The sequence below is a fragment of the Amphiura filiformis genome, chromosome 13 (genome assembly GCF_039555335.1).
Source record: "Amphiura filiformis chromosome 13, Afil_fr2py, whole genome shotgun sequence".
Taxonomy (NCBI): Eukaryota; Metazoa; Echinodermata; class Ophiuroidea; order Amphilepidida; family Amphiuridae; genus Amphiura; species Amphiura filiformis.
In genome coordinates this window covers 26,581,215-26,603,082 of record NC_092640.1, presented here as the reverse complement: position 1 = coordinate 26,603,082, position 21,868 = coordinate 26,581,215, and the positions used below count along the sequence as shown (strand labels likewise).

General features: G+C 38.7%; 1 protein-coding gene across 1 annotated transcript in view; it reads left to right on the top strand.

The window, feature by feature from the left end:
• The first annotated feature begins 367 nt into the window (after positions 1–367).
• The window catches only part of LOC140168175 (uncharacterized), a 33,682-nt gene continuing 12,181 nt past the window's right edge, over positions 368–21,868 (top strand). The window contains exons 1-2 of the mRNA XM_072191506.1: positions 368–690; positions 4,696–4,905. Of these exons, the coding sequence (XP_072047607.1) occupies positions 620–690; positions 4,696–4,905 (281 nt within the window). The 5' untranslated portion in view covers positions 368–619. The remainder of the gene's footprint in view (positions 691–4,695; positions 4,906–21,868) is intronic.

The following is a 21,868-nucleotide window of genomic DNA, read 5'->3' as shown; positions in this document are numbered from 1 at the left end:
GCGGTTCAGTATATATGATAGGAAACGAGGTACATCCTAGCGGTAGGCCCTTCTTATCATAAATAACAAATCGCTTGTCCTAGGTCACTGAAATTACAAAGTAGAAATTGCCCCTAGTAATATACATAACTTTTGTTACCACAGTGTTATTAGTTTTTGAGAAAAATGCAAAAATAGACACAAATTTATCGAGGGGTGTAGTACCCCCTTAAAATTAATATCTATTAGAATGTTCTCTGTATTTTCCACGGTAAAAATCCAAAGGAAAATTCCTGGCGACCACCACCATCTGAATCCCAATACACCTGTTCGCAGCGCAGCTAATTGATTGATCACGTGACTACCATGACAACCGAGTATGGCGTCGGCCAGCTGGGAAGACAAGTTCGTGGCCACTTGCTGTCTAAACGATCGAAGTTCGCGTGATTCATGTTTGTAAACATGGACTTCAACTTAATTTTAAAGTTGTGAATTAAAGGACCTGCTGGTGACATTAATTTTTAGAATCGTGATTACAATAATTACCGTAGTGGTACTTCACTGTATAATCATGTGAAACGAAAACGATTAGAGTGTAGGGTAGGCCTACTTCATTCAATGACTTGTGTATCACAGATCAATGATGTTGAATACAACTGTAGGTACTTCCGCGCCACAACTCGTTAAGCTGGATGAAAGGCCTGGTGCATGGTAAGTTTTTGATTGACATTATGAATATGATAATTGAAATTAAATTTTTTAAGATTTCACCTGTTTGTTTTTTGTTTGTTTGTTGTTGTTTTTTGGTCAGTTAGAATAGGCTAATCATGAAATGAAATGATTAGTTTCCCGTCACATTTTTTTCAATAAAATATGAGGCCATGATCTGAGACGAAAATGATTTCATTATTCGTTATTTATTTTGGAAAATTTCATTATTGTCCGACTTCCATTTACATGGCTACCTATATTGTTGATAAAAGACCATCTCAAAACAGGTATTAATGCTTGGATCATCATTACAGACATTTTGCAACAGATTGAGAAAAGAGTTGAATTTGTTTTTATTAAAATGAAAAGAAATTTGCAATTTGTGTAACCACTAGAAACATGATGAAGTAATCCTTAAGTTTCCATTATTTACCACATCCTCTACCCTTACAACTAAGAAAAACTGATTATGATCAGCATGTCAGACATTTTGAGAGTTTCAATTTTGATTATTTCCATCTCAATTTTTAAAGTTTTGGTCAAATTGAAAAAGTTATGAGGGTGGGTGATGGGAAACTAATAATTTCATTACATAGGCCCTATGAATATGATAATTGAAATTAAATTATTTAAGATTTCACCTGTTTGTTTTTGTTTTTGCTTTTTGGTGGGTTTTTTTGTTTTGTTTTTTTGGTGTTTTTTTGGTCAGTTTGAATAGATACTAAGACCATGGATAAGTTACATAAAATGCCATAAAATTGTTTAAAAACGTTTTGGAAAAAAATTATTTAAGAACCAATGTTGTCAATATGATAATTGATATTACAAAATAAATTAAGCAATCGTTTTTGTAAAATGTTTGTCAACACCTAAATAACATTATGTTAAAATATTTTGCTTCAAGTTTTCACCAAATGGCATACCGCCACTTTTAAACATTGTGTGCATGTCTAATCTGTTGGGAATGTTTTCTAAAAACATTTTGTGTTCGCTGGGTCCTTATGACATCATATTTTTCTAAAATTTTGAAAAATGCAGTACAGTTTTGTTATGATTGACATTATCTCCAATACTGCAAAACCTATAATTTCTATAACAATTACACATCAGTTTTTAATAACAATTACACATATCAGTTGCAAGATACATCAAAAAGTTACTAAATATTTTGTATGCATAAATACTTCAAGAAAATGCTATGCTGTAAAATCATATATCTTTACAAATTGTTTTGTCAACATTGAAACAACATTGCATTCAGGGTTTTCTTTAAGCATTTTGCTGAAGGGGTATTTAAAAAAATTTTTGACCCTTTCAATTGTGAATTTTTCCTCTGAAGGAGTCAAAAACATTGCCCAAGGGGTATTTTTATAATATTATTTTTGAAGACATTTTAAACAATATGTGTGTTTTTGGAGCCATAGGCGAGATCCGGATTGGGTGGTGGGGGGGGGGGGGGGTCTCCCCAATATTTTGGTGGATCTAGAGCAGTCAGAAGGGGCTGGGGGCAATTTTAGAAGAAAATAATAATATTTAAAGATGCCCCCTGAGAAGTAAGAAACTTTTGCAAAATGAAGACCTAATTGAAGCAATTTGGTGGATCATTTTGGCAATATTAATGTGTAAAAGTTTAGTTTAAAAAGCCGAACATTTGTGAAATGAGCAGTCCATGGAGTCTTTCGTGGACGGCAAGTTTTCCCTATTATGGTAGGCCTATAAATTGTGTTAAACATAAATTGGCAAATGTCGAAAGCAGAAGTGAAAGTGGCCATTTGTTTATCAATTACGCAGGGTGATGTTCCCCCCCTTAGAACTTGGAAAATTTTGCAAAATGAAGACCTAATTGAAGCGATTTGGTGGACCATTTACTATTACTGTGTAAAATTTAAATTTGAAAAGCTGAAAATTGTGAAATGCCGGTCCATAAAGCCTTTCGTTGTCCTACATATCAGGAGTACAGGGTGATTTCAAATGAACTGTACCCAAATTCAAAAATTTAAATAAAATACTTACCGACATTGAAATAATTTGTGTTTCTAAGCTGTAACAGGATAATATGTTTTCTATTATTTGTGAAAAAATCATGTCTTTATACTTCAAATGGTTTTGAAAAAAAAAGTACATTTTTATAAAACACACCAATTTTGTTACTGCGGTAGAGAATACGGATAAACTTAGTTCCATGTGTTGGTCTAAAAAATGGGATGATAAATTGAAAATGCGATATCTTCTGACTAAAACTACTTATTATCAAAATTCAAAATTTCTACTACAGAACACTAATCACTACTCTCTATGATTGTTTTTTGATATGTACAATCTCCGCAAATATATATTAAAAAAATGGGTAAAGTTGGGTACAGTTCATTTTAAATCACCCTGTATAGGTCCTAAATGCCAAAAGCCGAGAATAAATACACAATCATCAGGTGTTTCTCTATTCAATTCTTGCCATATCTGAACGCGTACGTTTTCAAGATTTTGTACGCATTGGACTTTGGAACTAGGGATTTGAAGGAGTCAGAAAAGTGCCTGAACGCGTAAATACGCGTGTTTTGTGCGTTAAAGAAAACCTTGATTGCATTTATGTTGTGGTGACCTTTGTGTTCCCATTTGCCATGAAAATGTTTCATTGTGTGTGTTGAGACATGCTTAATGTATGAACCTTTTTAAGGGATGGGGTATGAACGTTTGGACAGTATTTATTGTGGGACATTAGAGCACATTAGACATATCGAATTGCATTCTGAATACGAAGAATGTCCTTCTGATATTAAATAATTTTGATTTTTTGAAATTCGCAATGTAATATACATTTTATGGCAAATGATTAAGAATTGATATTTAACAGTACTCAAAGTAAACTTTATAAATCTGATGATTTATACTTAAAGTGTATGTAGGTGGGATGAAAAGCCGACGATCAATTGAAAATGTTGACCTTTCATATTGAAGATATGGATTTTCAATTGATCGTCGGCTTTTCCTCCCAGTTACATACACTTTAAGAATATATCATTAGATTTATAAAATTTACTTCGAGGACTGTTATATCAAAAATGTGAAAAATATAAAATTTTAATCATATGTCATAAAATTTGTACTATATCGTGAATTTCAAAAAATGAAAATTATTTGATATCAGAAAGACATTCTCCGTATTCAGAATGCAATTCGATATGTCTGATGTTAAAAAAATGTGAAAAATATAAAATTTAAGATATAAAATATAAAATATAAAAAATGTGAAAATGTGAAAAATATAAAATTTAAAATATAAAATTTAAAAAATAAAATTTTAATCATATGTCATAAAATTTGTACTATATCGTGAATTTCAAAAAATGAAAATTATTTGATATCAGAAAGACATTCTCCGTATTCAGAATGCAATTCGATATGTCTGATGTGCTCTCATGTCCCACAAAAATACTGTCGAAACGCTCAAAATGCTCATTCCAGGTCCCTTAACATCTTTGTAAATACCATACATATTTTTTCTGTTAAAATCTCATGGAATTACTTGATAATAACAAAATTGATTCTGCATGATGTGATTAAAGCCATAAATGTGTGATTTTACAGCAAGGTGGGGCACATGCTCTGGGCGCCACCTTTAGGGGGGCGTCAAATTGACCAATTCAGCATTGATTCTGCACCCCTCCAATTAAAGTCAAAATTTGGTCTTGTAATATAATTTGGTGAGAAGTAGGACTAGTTGAAAAAAATCCTCCCCCACACTTTTTAGATTCTTGTGCGCCCTGGTCCCCACTTTTTGAAGGCATACACAACTTAGCCGCCTGTTCTGAAAATCTGGCTACACCACTGACCATGACCCAAAATCGGAACAAAAGTATTATTGATCAATCCACATCACTACTCAATGTGGGATTGATGGTTGTGTGTGTGTGTGTTGTTCTGAATTTTACACAAAAGTTACCGCACTCAACTTGTCCAAAAGCTTTAAAAATTAAATAATTGTGTTTTTTTATTTTTTTATTTCAGCTCCAGATGTAAAACAGCCTTCACTCAGGAATTCCCTTGTGTCAAAAGAGCGCCCTCAAGGCAGCAATCATCAAAATCAGACAGGACTGGCTTGAGGGAGTCAGCATCCACACCATATCGGTTACCAAGGTTACATGTAGCGATTTCCCAGCCTTCGCTTCGACTGACTCATGATAAATACAATGAAAGTCATGACAGTTTTAAGATAAGGTAAGTTTAAAGGGGGAAAAGAACTGGGAGGGGGTACTACTCATGTATATAAGGTATACATGTGGATATGTGGATGTAACTACCGTATTCATATTGACCAAATCATTATTATATGTGACCATCCAGCACAACTGAGCCCTGAAGTCGTCAATCATCATTTTTGAGATACAATGTATTCAACCAAAATATTCTGCTTGAAATTAGCTTTAAAATGATGTATATCATGTCTATAGTACTTGACATTTAAGTAGTGAAAAATCAATAAAACAGTCAATAAATCCTTTGTTTCCTATTGTTTAATGTTCAATGGAGCATATCTCAATAGTGGCACTGGCGACATCCAGGCTCAGTTGTGGTGGATGGTCACATATGTGACACGATCAAGGGAAATGAGTCGGATGTCGTTAATATTGATTTTGAGATATTGGCAAAGAAAGCGTTAAAATTCTTTTGTTTTATATTGTTTTCAGCGATTGATAAATTGACGTAACTTCACGAAGAAAAGTCGTATGAACATGGGGTTTACAGTTTCTGAAAGCTCTAAATGTCCACTTTAGAAACCTGTGTAAAACTCATTTTCGACCAGGGCGGCCCGACATGTGACTCATTCCCCTTGATCATGTCACATATATCCAGATTATTCATATAACATCATAATACTAATCACAAAGTGTCCGTCCGCACGCTATCGCGTTCGCACAGTGCGATATCGCGTACGTGCGGTGCGATATCGTGTGCTCGCGGTCGTGGAGTATCAACGGGGGTGTGCGCAGAGTACCGCATCACGCATCGGAAAGCATTACTTTAGTAACGGCCTATATCCACGTCCAGATACTAATTTCAGGTCCTCCAACAGGGCTTGCAAAGAGGCGATTGATGGGTTTCCAGATTATGGGTAGGCCTACAGAACTACCGAAGTAAGCATCACAGCTACAAAACAGAGTTGATTAAGTTGTGTCAAGTTGGGTCTTGATCATTGAGAGACGAATTTCATAGTATTTTAAAAGGTCAGGGCAGGTATATGGGTAACGGGTATTGGGTAATTAGAAATAGTCTAAGCCTAGGCCTATCACGAGAACCGCAGGACCCGAGAACCGCGAAATCTAGTGTAATATAATTTTGACAAGAATCTGTTATGTCCCAATCGGATAAGTTATCCTAGTCAAATTCATGATGCAGTCATGCCTACAGTAGAATTCACCACGACCTTTGCAGGACTTAAACCCAAATTAAAAGCTATTAAACCAAGATAACACTCATTGAAAACAGCTCAACTGATTAAATCATATCTTCTCTGGTTAAATCCACACAACATATGTTTCTGCTTTACTGTGCAATGGAGCAATGAGCTGGTATTATAGTTTCCGTTGGGTGAACGATTATAAAACGAACGCTAGAGAACAATTCTGTGTGGGCTTTTGTTTACGAAATGAGACAATACTCTGCTTATTGTTAGCGTTCTTGAAAATGAGAAGCATGGTGGTTTACAGACTTAACACGGTTTGGAAATAATTTCTTCATATTTTTTTGTGTTATCTGTCGTTTACATATCCTTCCTAAAACACCAAAGTACGAATATTTCCAAACACCCAAATTAGCTAAAAATTTAGGACATATTACAAAACTATATTTTCTAGAATTTTAGAAGAGTACTTTTAATATTGGCCTGTTATTATTCACACAGCGGCGTTAACTAGGCAATGTACTATTACGGTATTACCTATAACATACACTAAAACACCAAAGTACGAATATTTCCTAACATCTAAATTAGCTAAAAATTTAGGACATGTTACAACACTATATTTTCTAGAATTTTAGAAGAGTACTTTTAATATTGGCCGGTTATTTTTAACTAGGCAATTACCCATACTTCTAACATACGCTATTTGTAGTTACGCGTCAATGGTAAGAGCACTGTGTATTGTGTATAGGAAACTGCAGTATGTTGAGTAGTTTTGACAAGAATTTATTCATTATGCTTAATTGACCATAATTATTTGATTAGAATGCACTTGCCAGTTTAAGCTAGTTAAATTGGATAAGTTTCTAGTCATTTGATCAGAATATCTGGGAAATCTAATCTGTTATATCCCCTTCTGATTAGTCAAATGTGACAAGTTTCTAATCAAACATGGTAAAATATTTGAGGCAAACATTTTTGCAAAATATTTTGTTAACAGTTACATACCGGGAGGCACTCAACTTTAGAAGTGACGGGTAAGTAGCTACTGGCGTCCCGAGGTAGGGGCCTATCGGTGCCAAACATTGTTTTAAAAAAGGAAGGGGGGTCATTGGATACAAATAAAATGAAAAGGGGGTCATTAGGTATATATTTTGAAAGGGGGTCATGGGTATCAAATTTTGTGAAAAAAATGGAGCAAAATTTAATTTTTTTTGTTCCAGATTTCCCAAATTTGCTGAAATAAGAGAATTTGGAAGTTAAAGTATTATTTTGTGGCATTTTGATGGTAAAATTCTAGAAAAAAGGGGTTATTGGGTAGCCACACCTGATAAAAAGGGGGTCATTGGGTACTCAGGTGCAGACAGACATCGGGTATGACTTTTAAAAACAGGGGGTCATCAGGTATATCTGACTTCAAAAGAGGGGCCTATTGACAGGCAGTCACATACCGTCACCTCTAAAGTTGAGTGCTCCCCAATCCCTTGGAATGTTTTGCATCACGTTTTCAATAAAAATTCCCTTTAAAGGGAAAGCCAGCTTCAATGCAGAAGATGCCTTGTAATTAGTTTGGGTGGTGGCAGTTTTAGGATCACTCTGTTTATGATCCATCATGTTTCATGACAGTCCACCAAACCATCAATGATGAGAACATGCACACAGAAACAGCAAACCAAACAACTCCTATAACTTCCTGTCAATTAATTACTCCAAATTGTTCTGTCTTTTTTGTCTTTTCTGCCTTTTAGGCTACCCTTAGCTCATTATTAATATAAAGAAATGCAGTTTTTAGTTAATTGGCTAAAAACTGCCATCCTACTTGCCTTATACATGCACATTAATTTTATATTAATTACTAATTTATACTTAATATAGCACATTATAAAATGTATAAAGACTGATATTGTTCAATTATAATAGGCCTACATGTACATAAATTATACCCATATCCAAAATAGGCCCTGAAATTGCATCGAATTTTTCCCGTTGAAAAGACAAAACTGATGTTTAAGATATAAATTATTTCATAAATGACATTTTGAGTCATTTTTATCCATATAACGATACAGGATATAGGATATTTTTACTTTGACTTTTACGTCCATAAAGGTTTTAATCATGTTATCAATACACTCACATCTCATGCTGTGCTGATCTCCAGGAGGAGTAGTATAAAAAGGGGGATTCTAGGACACCTTTGTATTTCCCCTGTAAAATCAAAAAAAAACTCTTAACACAAAAAATACACACAAAACTTTTAATACCCTGTAATCCCCCTGCATTATTTTACCCTAAGCTTCCCTGTATTCTTCCCTGTAAATTGTTCAAAAATAACAACACAGGATTACACAGAAAACAATTTACACAGGATTACACAGAAAAACAATTTACACAGGATTACACAGAAAAACAATTTACACAGGATTACACAGAAAAACAATTTACACAGGATTACACAGAAAAACAATTTACACAGGATTACACAGAAAAACAATTTACACAGGATTACACAGAAAAATAATTTACACAGGATTACACAGAAAAACAATTTACACAGGATTACACAGAAAAACAATTTACCCAGGATTACACAGAAAAACAATTTACACAGGATTACACAGAAAAATAACAGAGAAAAACAATACACAGGATTACACAGAAAAACAATTTACACAGGATTACACAGAAAAACAATTTACACAGGATTACACAGAAAAACAATTTACACAGGATTACACAGAAAAATAATTTACACAGGATTACACAGAAAAACAATTTACACAGGATTACACAGAAAAACAATTTACACAGGATTACACAGAAAAAACTCCTTACATTTTTAATTCACCCCAATCCAAATTACACGGAAAAATTTCCCCTGCATTTCAACTTATCCAAAAAAAAAAAATGCAGGGAAAAAATTCCCTGCATTTTTTAACCTCTTCATCAAAATCAAAAATTTTTGATTTTTACTTTTAATATATTATTTCACAAAATTATCCACAAGACCAAATTTGTCTTGATAATTTTTAACATAGTCATATCTTTTTTTCAATCGGTGGTTCATTCAGTAACAAACTCAAGAATCTTTTTCAAAACCTCGAACTCCTCTGTCCTTTCAGGAAAAATCCAAGGTGGTCTTAAACACAATCTCATCCTGTATCTATCATTATACCACTTAATGTAACACATCAAAAGGTTGATTGCCTGAATTCTTACTTTGTTTCCGTTGTAACCGCTGACAGCAACAAACAGGTTTCCGAGACTAGTACCATTCCACATATAAAAATCTCCTTTGGACGAGTCTTCCAGTTTTTGGAATATTTCATCATCAGCGAGCTCAAAATAAATCGAATCTGTCATCTTTTATTCAAATAAAAGATGATCGTAGCATTTTGGATTTTTACTAGTGCTCTTTTGGATTCTCCCGAGAGAAGAATTAGGATGGAAGCTAAACGCATGACAGAAATTTTAAAAGCCTACAACGATGCTAAAAAGACAGAATGAGTAGGTCGTGCAGAAATAAAAAAACCTCTTGTGATTATTAATCACAAGAGGTTTTTTTGTTGTAGTTACTACACCCAGTTTAAAATGGTTGTAATCAAGTAGGTTACTACAAATGCGCGTATCCAGTAACTAAAGGATCCCGTCCCAGCACAAAATTCCCACGGTTCTCTAGGTGCGTTGTCTTTGTATCTACCTTCAGCTTTTACTAATCCGTTTTTGTACCAACACGTCATGTACGTGGGATAATTATCAACAAACACCATCTCGGCCTTCATTTTTGTTTTTTCCACGTCATAGTACCATCTCCAAACGCCGCATGGTTTTCCTTCATCATCCCACATTTCTTTCCGATACTCTCCGTGCGCTTTCAAGTTCTCAACCCAGTTAACATCCGTTAGATCCGGAAGATCCATTTTATTTAACACAAAAAGTTTTTTTGCCATAGTTTACCACTTCCATTTTATAAAGGATGTAACGCCGTGGGTTGCTACAAATGCAAGGTATCCAACACCCAATGAGTCTATCACATCCCAAGATTTCCACCATGTTTTATGACCGAAAATAGTAAAAGCTGGTACACCATCTTCTCTGTATTTACCTTCTGCTTCTACTAATCCGTCTTTGCGCCAACTTGTTATATACGTGGGAATGTTGTTATCAAACACTATCTCAGCTTTCATTTTTGTTTTTTCTTTGTCATGGTACCATCTCCAAACGCCGTGTGGTTTTCCTTTATCGTCCCACATTTCTTTTCGATACTCTCCATACGCTTTTAGGTCCTCAACAAAGTTGTTATCCGTTAAATATGGAATATCCATTTCTTTTTATTTATACAAAACAAGTTTGATTTCTAATTTTTTATTTTCTCGGATTCAATGTACTTCGGAGACTCTCCAAAGCTTCTTTTTTCCTCTTTCCAGTCCAGCCTGTTCTGCCTCTGTGCGAATTTTACGTTCTCTATCAGCCGTAAGTTCAATTAAATCCACTCTGGTTCTATGCTTGATTCCAGCCTTGTGACCTCGGTAGTTTTCCATTTCCTGCAGAATGTGATGGAAATCCTCATTGCTCACAACCCCATCTTCCAGAGCTCTGGAGACAAGATCATTCACCGTGTTCAAACTGGACTCTGCGGTTCTTTTGACGCTTTCGTGCTTTTCGACCTTCTTCATCGTTGCTTTTCCGAGAGCCACGCATGCTCCACTAAGAACACCTCCAAAAATTGCTATTCCTCCGAGAGGAATGCTTACGAAAGCTCCAACACCCGTGGCTAGAGTTCCGACAGCTCCTGCTCCGCTTCCAACTGCGGCGAGTCCTGCTACTTGAGCCGTGTTGTAAAACACATTCCAAACTGTTTTGTATTTTCTCCTTAGTTGATCTCTTTGGTCAACTTCCTTTTTCGAGGAGTCGCGGATTTCGGATATCTTACTTAGTCGAAATTGAACTCCCTGATCCTCTCCCTGTGGAAGATCAGGGTACATTTGCGGTACTGTAGGTTTTTTCATCCTTTTATTTAATTAGTCAATTAGAACTTCATCATCCGTAAAGTTTAAAACGTGGTTTTCAACGAAATGCTGTATGATTTCTTGCTTGGTTAAATTTTTTTCGTAGAAGCTAAGTATTCCCAGTTGCTCAAAATTCATGTTGATTCCAAGGAGACTTACCAGGGCTTGAGTTCTGTAGACATCTGCTGAAACCCCGTTGATCCAAAAGCAAAGCTTATTTTCAACGTACTCGATCGAGACATGATGCATAATCGTAGTGTCCGTTTGAACGGATGTGGAAAAGAGGGTTTGCGCTGCGTTATTTAGCACTTTGAACGATATCGAGTCGTCGGTCCAAGTAATATTTAGGTACATGAAGAAATTCTGATTAGACTGAAACGTCAAAGAACAAGCGTTAAGCTGGGGCGTTCAATGGTTCACTCCCGATTTTACCGAAAAGAGAGGTTCCAAGGCTGAGCAATAAAATGTGGGTTGTTGAAGAAAATTTCTAAAGGTCTAGTGAGTCGCATCTTTTCCGGGATTCGGCAAATTCGTAAACCCAGCAGTGATGCCAATTTGCATAGGCCTAGCGTTGAAAGTGTTGTTCATTCCGTTTTTTAATTTCGATCAACTTGTCTCTCTCCAAGTCGATGTTTTTTTGGCTCGGATGGAAACATAGTGCGTTCCGTCTTCGCTCATCCATACCATGAATCTCCCCAAAACATGCAAGCTGGTATCGTGCTCGTGTCCAATTTGCCGGTCTCACGTACTCTTCGTCACAGCGTCCTCGTTGTCCGTGGGAGTTCCGAGACCCGTGACTCTATTGCCGCTCATAGCGAGTTCGCGGTCATCGAGTCGCCATCCTTCAAACTTTTCTGTCGTTTAACCATGAGGTTAGGCTGGTCACGGAACCCATAGTAGCTGCATCTTGCGGCTCGGTTGGATTCATCAACCCCGTTATTTTTTTTCCCTCCCATGTTAATCCTTCCGGTCATTCGCCCTCCAGTTTTTTTGCCGTACGCGGAAAGATCTACATCTTCGCCAGCTATTGACGCCGATTCCGCTTTGATCGTTGGTCCCCAGATAGACATTCTTTCTTTTATTTTATCGGTTTCCAATTCCAAATCCAGCGGTTGATCGTGATTATCGAGCTTTTTCAAGAATTTTTCCATTCTACTTTGAAGTTGAAGTCGAGCTCGTGGATGGTTCCGTTTTGCAGTTTTTTGAAACTCGGCTTTTCGTAGGTCGAAACGAAGTATTCCCCGAACGCGGCGTTTGTGAGATCGATAGACCCAAGAACTCGACCTCCCTGCAGAACGTCGTCGTTGTCTACGAGATTACCCGTGGTTGACAGCTGATTTAGGTATACGAGAATTCTTTGAGGTAAAAATTCTATCGCCCGATCTCCCGTGTATTCACCATCTGCTAGCCACCCTTCGTCGTCCAATCCGAACATTTCTCGAACGCGTCCGGAAACCAAATCTGATACTGCTCGTGAATTCTCATGTTGAGTTTCCCATCGCGTTTGTCGAATTTGAATTGAAACCGTCGATTTGACTCGTGAATTCATTTACGAGTCGGTCAAAATTATACAGCCCGGGCTTATTTTTATCGCTTCTTCAGGTCCCTGCCCTCCTTGAGTGTACCTCCATTCGAGTTCTTCTTGACGTTGAACCAACCTACTCGACCGAGATCCTTTTGATTCCAATTTTAAGTTTTTGCCGTTATTGTCTATACTTTGCAACGGGCGATAAGGTTTTCCTTTGCCGGTGCCGGTAATTGTGAGAAACATTTTTTCTTTTATCTTTCAATAAAATGAGAACCGGAGGAGTATTTGAACCGACGCACGGTTTCAGTCTCGTGAATCAAGAAATTCAAGTCAGCAAAAAAGGAACATTTTACGTAAGATTTCCCAGTTTGTGGCAAAAGTACAAACTTCCGAGAGTCACGGACAAAACCGTGTAATGCGATGACTGGCTCTCCAACCAGATGCAATTCTGGCAAAACCAGCTGAACTTCGCGGTCTGGTGCGCCACGTCAGGATGCGGGTGTCCAAAGAACTTCTCAGTCACAAAGATCCGATGATTCGATCCGTGTTCAGATTTCACGCATATTATCAGATCAGAAGAATCCTGTCGGAAATGTCCTGTCCACTACCCTCGGAGGAATCCTTCAATCCTTTGAACAACGGGATCAACACCCACGCTTACGAAAGAATTTGCAACGAATTGGAGTGTCCGCGAGAGCTAATTGGAGACAAAAGTTCGATCTTTCCAACGGAATGGGCAGTTACTTCTTTAACAAACAATTTTACGACTGGAAATTCGTGACCACCAAAAAAAATGGTCGAAGCTTACCAGCGGAGGAAACTACAGTCAGTCGATGGACTGGAAAGTTCACTTTGACGCGGACAGCTTCGGAGGTGTGGACAATCAGACTGACAAGATTCTATACATTGAACAGCTGTTCGATCACGATCCGGATATAACCGACAGATCCATTCGGAAAGGAGATGCCATGGCTGCCATCGGCAGTTTCGTAGCAGACACTTGGAACGAGGGTTTTACACGTGCGGGAGTTTCGAGAATCAACGACTCCATCAGGACTTACACGTGGGCAATTCTTGGATCCCAAGCTCAAGCCAGATCCGACATCCTGCGTTCCGGCAAGGCGTTCGACGCTCAGAAACAATTTCTAGCAAACGTCGAGGATGCGATCAACTCGGTCGTGGATCTTCCGGACTCGATCGACAGATACCAAAAAACTCTTCAGTACGCTCAAAGCAAATTGGATTTTGTCGTGGGTCATGGACTTTACTTGCTTCCGAGCAATATGGAAATCCTCGTGGGATCCGTGAACGGATACAACAATTTCATCCAAATCGCCACGGATGACATGCAGATAGGGCTAAACTCAGACGTAAACACCGACTCTCGACCGAATGTTGGAGACAGTGCTCCTGAGGAAAGTCCGTTGTTTTTAGAGGAGGTTGAAAGTCCACCCTTGACTGAAAGTCCACCCTTGACTGAAGAGTCTCTAATGCATGATGAGAAAAGCTTTCTCTATTTTGGCAGCCGCTGCAATTTTCTTATTTTTTGGGTTTAAAAAATAAGTTGGACCTACATTAAAAAGTCTTCTCACTAAATTCTAGTGAGAAGATTTTTTACTTCTTTGACAAATTCCATAACTGTAGTGTACAACAAAATTCCAACACCCAAAGCTAATGTCCATATGTGATCAGCTAGAAATCCAGCAACAGACCCCGCAGCTTTGAGACAGAAATTCACAACAGCCCGATGATCCCTGGAAGTGCGATCAAAGCTTTGTCTCCAAGTTTCAAAAGGAGATTGGCTATTTTCTTGAGCTGATCCTTAATCCAATCGGTCCAAGTTTTAGGCTTTGGTGGGGGTTCGGGTCCTGGTGATGGTCCAGGTTCAGGACCTGGGTCTGGTTTAGGAGGACCTGGTTTTGGTTCTGGAGGCTTCGGTGTAATCGCTGAGACTGCGGATTTGGTGGCTAACAGAATACCCTCGACGACGGTTGCTATCGTCATTCCGATGGCTGTGAGCAGCGAAACTATGGTAACACCCTCTCGTCTAAAGAGTTCTCGAATCCGACTTCCCGTGGTAGCATCGCTGTCTATGAAACTTTCGATCGATCTTCGCCCAGACGCTGAAGCGAATTTCTGACCTTGGCATCTTGATCTCGATGGCATTGTCAAACTCTTTGATATCGCCTTCAAGCTCCCTAGCTCTTTCAGCATCTTCTTCGCTGACAGGTAGCAGAGGCTCTCCTTCATCACCTTCGTAAGTTGGGTTAGTAAAACTGACCGAACCGCCCTTTAGACTTTAATTCTTTCAGTTCAGTTTCCTTTTCATTCCTTCTTCGGACAAGGTGCTCATAGACATCAGACAGCTTCTTGAGTTGTCCTCGTTCGGTTGAGAGTTTTCGGGTTTCTTCGTGAGGATCATTTGGCAATTCATTGGCTAAACCTTCCATGTCTTGGTTTGTTTTTTTATGACTCTCCAAAACTCTTTTAGTGTTGTTTGGTCTACCCGTGGGTGTAGGGGTTATGGGGGATACATCTCTCGCGCTAGTTGACGCTTTTTGGCACTTTCCTGCACTTGCGGCGTTAATCCTCGTTTGAAATCCTTGATTCCGAGACCTACTTTGACAAAATTGGTACCTCCTGGATCTTTGCCTTTGACTTGTTTAGCTATCGATTCTAGGGGTAAAATTCGCTCGAATTTTGTTTGGTTAACCAAACTTGTTTTTTTCTGTAACTAACTTTGATTCTTCCGGTTTCATCTACCGCAAAAACCGCTTCAGTAGCAAAGATCGTTCCTTGTTGCGTGTATCCTAAGCGTTTCACGTAATCCCGAAACTCATCCCTAGCCAGTTCCGCTTTTTGTCGATTCAATGTTTTGATGGTTCTCCTCAGGGAAGGACTGCTGTCGCGCATTTTTAATAGATCGAGTCGTTCGTTGAGATCTTCGATGGAATTTCGACTCTTATCGGAAACGAAACTCACATCGGGATTTTCCCAACCGACGCTTCCTCGTCGTCTCTGACCCTCCGTTTGTATTTGCTCATCACCAAAATCAGTCTCAGCCGGTGTACCACCAACTGCTCCCGTGGTATCTCCGATCGTATCTTCGAATTCATCGAAGTCATCCATCTGAATGTCTTCTCGAGGATTAAAATCTGCCATCTTTTGGTTTTTTTTTACGTATAAATAAAAGATGGCGACTGAATACGGATACAAATTGGACCCATACCGACAACTTCGTAATGCACGAGGAATCAATGGTATTCGACGCAGCATTCAAAACACACACGTTCCAAGTACTATCAATCAGGGTGAAATCCTCACAGTGAGGTTCCCAGACCTTGGAAAAAATGATGTCATAGTCCCTGGAACTAGCAGACTTTCATTCAATGTTGATTTGAATTCTGCGGCTGGTGGAAACCAAGATGTTAATCGAACGATCGTAAATAATCTTGGAAGAGCGATAGTGTCAAAAATTGAGGTCAAATTGGAAGGACAGAGCATATACACCCTGAACGATGCTGACATTTTTCTGTGCTATCAAGATCTTTGGAAAACAACCAAGGAGCGATCAAATGCCGCCTATCAGGGTATTCAATCTGGAGCAGGGCGTAAGCACAGAATAGATGCCGGTGACAAAGGTGCCGACGCCAAGGATATTGCCGTGGACAAGAATTATGGCAACATGTTCTGCATCCCGTTGGACTTTGAAATGCTGAGTTCCCACAACCCATTTTTCCAGTTCGAGTTAAAGACAGACTCTCTTACGAACTAACTTTTAACAACTATGGGAAAGTGATAGTTTCCACAGACACAGCTGCCAGATACTCCATTTCTAACATTCACCTGGAGTTTGATGTGGTAAGCTCACAAGAGACGCGATGATGATCAAAAACATGTACGATGGAAAAAGCGTGGTTATGTACGATAGAGTTATGAGACACAGCAAGGAGTCGCTGGACAAATCAAACACCGTCTGGAATATTGTCCTGGCACCACGAGCAAAGTCCATGAAAGGCATTTTGATTCTTTTCGTAGATCCCGCGGATGGAGGAGCCGATTACGCTCGAGATTCCGAGAAATTATACAACCCAAAAATCAAAAAGTCTCAGCCACTCTAGACGGGAACCCAAACCAGCTGTATGCAAGCGGAATGTTACCTCACAACCATTTTGAAGAAATTCAAAAGCACTTTGCGGATGGAAAATTCAGAACCGTCCCACACATAATCAAAGAAGCGGAATTGGCCGATGTGATTTTACCAGATTATCTCACGACCAAGTATGGACTCTGGTTGGACATGAGAACCACGGATGATGGCACGTTGCATGGATCTGGTAGGAAAATTGAAGGAGCTAGTCAGAGTATTCAAATCGAAATCGAAAAAGAAGCTGAGGCTGCAGGAGCGTTGAACGCTTACGTGTACTACATACAGGATGCAAAGGTGAATATCGAAGCCGGAAAATTGCAGAGCGTGAAATACTAGAATAAAAGATGTTTCCAAAACACGCGCACTTTCGGCTATAATCTGCGGAGCCACCGGCTGTGGCAAAACTGAATTTGTTTTGGATTTACTCGAGAGGGAATACAAGAATTTCTTTGAATACATCATAATCGTTTGCCCTACCTGGACGCCAGCAACAAAGCGTGCTTAAACAGATCTTGGTTTTTAAGGACGTTGATGTCATTCCAATGGATCCTAACTGGTGTCCAAACTCCGACGATTGGCTGAACAATTGTTTGAAATTTGGCTACAAAACTTATGGAATACAAGACGGACACACACTTTTCATTATCGGCGACTGCAGCTCTGACAGATCATTAACCAAAAAGAAACAGATGCTTTCTCAGCTAGCATTCTCGGGAAGACACGATAATTGCTCCGTTTGGGTGCTTACACAAAAATATAACTCCATCGTTACCGATCTCAGAGAGCAGACAAAATGGACAGCCCTGTTTTACACAAAAGATCAAGATAGTTTCGAGACTCTAAGGGAGAACGATATAATCCCAACTCTAGAAGAGAAAAAGAGATCAAAAAAAGCTAGCTAAACAAAAACATTCCAAACTAATTCTAATTACCGAGCAACCGACTGAGTACTGGTGGCAAAAATAATCTTAAGATAAAAAAGCAAGATGACTGAAATTGAAGATATAGTTAACGAGGCGATGACCGTGGACGTTCTGCCCACCCTGAGCGAAACGCCTACCATAGGCGGAATGTCTACCTTAGACGGTACGGCTACACGGAGGAACCTGTGAGGAGTCTGGCGAAACGGAACAGCTGCGGGAGCGGTTGATCGGCGTAGCAGAGGCAGGAAAAAAGCAAAGAGTATTTGGGAAAGACCATAACCTCCGCTGAGATCGATAGGCTTGATCAAAAGAGTCTGATGAGACTCTCACGCCAGATCTGAGGCTCACATGGGTGGGATAGTGACCAGGTCAATGAAAAAAGCACTTCGTTACCGCTTACACGTAAATTTGGTCGGACTCTTCCTTCCAAAAAATTTGGCGATTACCGATCGCGATGCTCTGGAAGAGTCTCTGAACGAAGGGCCCTTTATTGATTTAGCTTTAAACAAATGGACCTGTGGGCTGTAACATAGTTTTGGACGTATGCTAGCTCCGTTGGAGGCTATTCTGTTAACTAGCAACGGTGTTAAAAAGTTGACTTTCCACCAGAAGCGAAGTGCACAGTAGACGACTCCCCAAGTATTGATGTGATTGATTAAGATCCTGGAAACTAAAAAATTCAAGAGGAAGTATTTATTCCTCTTGAATTTTTTTTTTGGTTTGACTAAACTTTTTAAAAAAAAAAAAAAATATTACAAAAGTTTTAAAACTAAAAAAATGTTCGAGAAAAATATCCCTCGAACATTTTTTAGTTTCCCAGGTTATCTCTTTTTCGTGAGACCGAGTTCTTGCACCCGAACGAGAGGAAGTGAACGCAGCGTCACCGGGGTTCGTTCTCCTTGTAGGGCATTTTTTTCTGGGAAATTTGCTCTCATGCGATCTCTTCCACCAGGAGTCTGGTCTTTAGGAGCTCGACCTCTCTTTTTTCGGCGATCCTCTCTCTGCTTCTTTTTACCCTCTGCGATAAGGTGAGATGCTCCCCTTTTGAATCGCAGTACAGCGGATCGAACGCGTCGCATTGTCGCTGAAATCTGATTCTTCGAGAACGAATCCGTCATCTTACTGAGTTTCCGTGTCCGCTATTAAAACACCAATCTCGGTTCCGATGATCAATGCCTGATTTTTGTTTATAATTATTTATCAAAACTTTAAAATGAAGTTTCAAAGAAAATTTCAGCTTTCAAGAGTCTACAGGTATCTATAGATGATTTCTACAGGTATCTATAGATGATTCTACAGGTATCTATAGATGATTTCTACAGGTATCTATAGATGATTCTACAGGTATCTATAGATGATTCTACAGGTATCTATAGATGATTCTACAGGTATCTATAGATGATTCTACAGGTATCTATAGATGATTCTACAGGTATCTATAGATTTTTTTTTAATAATAAAAGATGAGTGATCTAGAAACCAAATCAGTAGACGTTCCAGCAGCGGACACGACACCTCCGACAAAAGTGACGGCTGGAGTGAATCAAGCAAAAGTCAAAAACCGAACCGGGTTGCGCTGGAAAAGCATTAGCCGCAAGAAACAAAGCAAGGGCAGCAAAAATGAAAGCCTTTGAAGCAGAGGAAGCGACACGGGAGAACCCGTCCACCATAGACAAAACGTCACGCATACACCTTCAGGCGTGTCAAACTGGTTGTCAGGTCCAGTTCTTGTTGGAGGAGCGGTCGTCGTCGTTGGAGGGATAGTGGCATATGGGTATTCTACCTTAAACGGTACGACTAAAAGCCCACCCACCGTGACCACAGCGGTCGATCATCAGCCAAAAGTCGATCCTTTCGATGATTTTTAGTTACAATAAAGAAGATGGCAGAAACCAATCCAAACGTAAAAATGATCGTAAATGGCGCGTATCACGCAACAACGATAAGCCTCGGTATATGGGCTAACTCGTTCGTTATGAAAAAGTTCCTAAAAATGAAGCCGGCTAATCTCTCGCAGCTTGATGTGGAGGATATTGTAAAGTTGACTTTGAGCGTCTATTCGCCACGATGCTCAGAGATTGGCTCGTGAATCAAGGAATTCTTCCGGATGAAATTATGGTTTAGTCCAAGGAAACATTCTGTCAAGGTAGGTATATTAAAACCCTCTTAGCACTATCTGTGCTAAGAGGGTTTTTTTTTTGTGAAAATAAAGAGAAAAATGGCGTCGATCGCATCCATGGTTGGTGGAGCCATGGTTAACGCTTTGGCATTTTCAGGGAGCAATTATCTGTTCAACTCTCTCAGTAGTTCGGAAAGAACGAAAAAAGACACGATCTCGCTCTCGAAAAACTTCAGCACGACCGAGATTCTTGGAATTTAGCGCGTCTTTCAAGAATAGATTACATCAACGATCAATTAAAAAAACAGGGTCACGCGGAGAGAACCTTTTCAGACATCGATGACGCGATGAGACAGTATTATAATTTAACGGGAATTTTGATGGATTCTTTCCACCCGAACCACAACTTTATGATGGAGAGTATCTCAACGAAGATCAAACAAAATCGATCCAAAATGGGGAATTAGCTTTGCTCGGACTGGGATTGCTCGGAACCGGTGTGGTCGCTATCAAATACTTTGGATAAAAGTATTTGGGTGGGAGCTGAACCTCTAATCTCTGGAAAATCATCGAGAGTTACGGAATAATTTCTTCGCTTGAGTAGGTAGAAGAGAACGTAGTGGATGTTAAAATTATTTCTCTTGGGTTTATTTTGTAGATAAATTTTTAGTATATTATCAAAATCGCATAACAAATTAATGCGATCATACCAAAAATCGACGGGAGAATTGCCCGTAATTTCGTAGTAAATCTTGTGAACGGCTTTTGGGTCTGATCTCAAGACTTTTAACAAGTCTTTTTTACTCGGAGGGGACTCGAACAATAATTTTTTTTTTTCGTTCTACTTCGTAACATTTCCCCTACAGATTTCGCTGTATTCTTCAAACTGGTAGGTCTTGGTTTCGCAGTACTTTATCGATTGTCGAATTTGGTCGATGTTAACTCGGGTGAGTTCTTGTTAAGAGACGCGTCATTTTCTAAACCACAATCATAACACACATCGTCTACTATGTATTCTGAGTTGCAATTTTTACATTTTATGGAACTCTTTGCTCCACTCGTGCGGGATTCTTTAAACAACCGATTAAATTCGATACCGTATAGACAAATCGGTTTTTTGCTCTGTTTTCGAAGGCGGGTTTTCTTTTTACACAATTTGCAAAAACAACGCTTGTATTTACTCGTACAATTCATTTTTGTAACAATAAAAAAATCCCCTTTAGACTGAATGTCTAAAGAGGATTTTTTTTGTTTGGTTACCTTAGGACGGTACGTCTAGTCTGAGTCTTCATCATATTCCAACTCTTTCACTACAAGGTCAAAACTGTGGTACATGTTCCCAGTTGTTTTGCTTTCTTTTTTGCCCGTGGGTTTAACAAAAGCTATTGATTTACCGAAGTCCAAGTCCAAGTTTTCTAGCCTTTTTGTTAGGGTAGAACAACTCCAAACTCGAGTGTCATCACTGAGAGTGATAACTCCGGATTTTCCAACCCTGGTTTCCATGATCTCAAAATTGGTAATTTTGTAAATTCCACCTTCTTCTAGTTCAACCCATTTCAAAATTGAGGGTCCTTTTTGCCCTTCTAACAAATGTTCAAATTCAATATTGAGTATGCTTGATTGTTTTGCCATTTTGTTTGTTTTTTATTAGCCGGGATTTTCTTAAACTGTTTTTTTTTTTTTTATTAGCCGGGATTTTCTTAAACTGTTTTTATTTTCAAATCGAGGCTAAAAATAAAAGATGGCTGAAACTAAAATGTCTAAGGTTTACTACAGTCCGAGAGGGTATTGGAAGGGTGTTTCTGCGATAGACAAGCTGGCGAAAGAGGCTGGAGTGACAAAAGAAAAAGCTAGAAATTTTTTAAAAAAGCAGACTCAGTGGCAAATTTACCTACCACCTCCAAAGTACATTCCCAGAGCAAAATTTAACGTAAGTGTACCTAATGAAGTTCATCAAGCCGATTTGTTGTTTCTCCCTCACGACAGACCGAGTAAAGGAAAAAAGCTTTACAAGTATCGCGTTGACTGTGGTGGATGTCATGAAAGCAGAT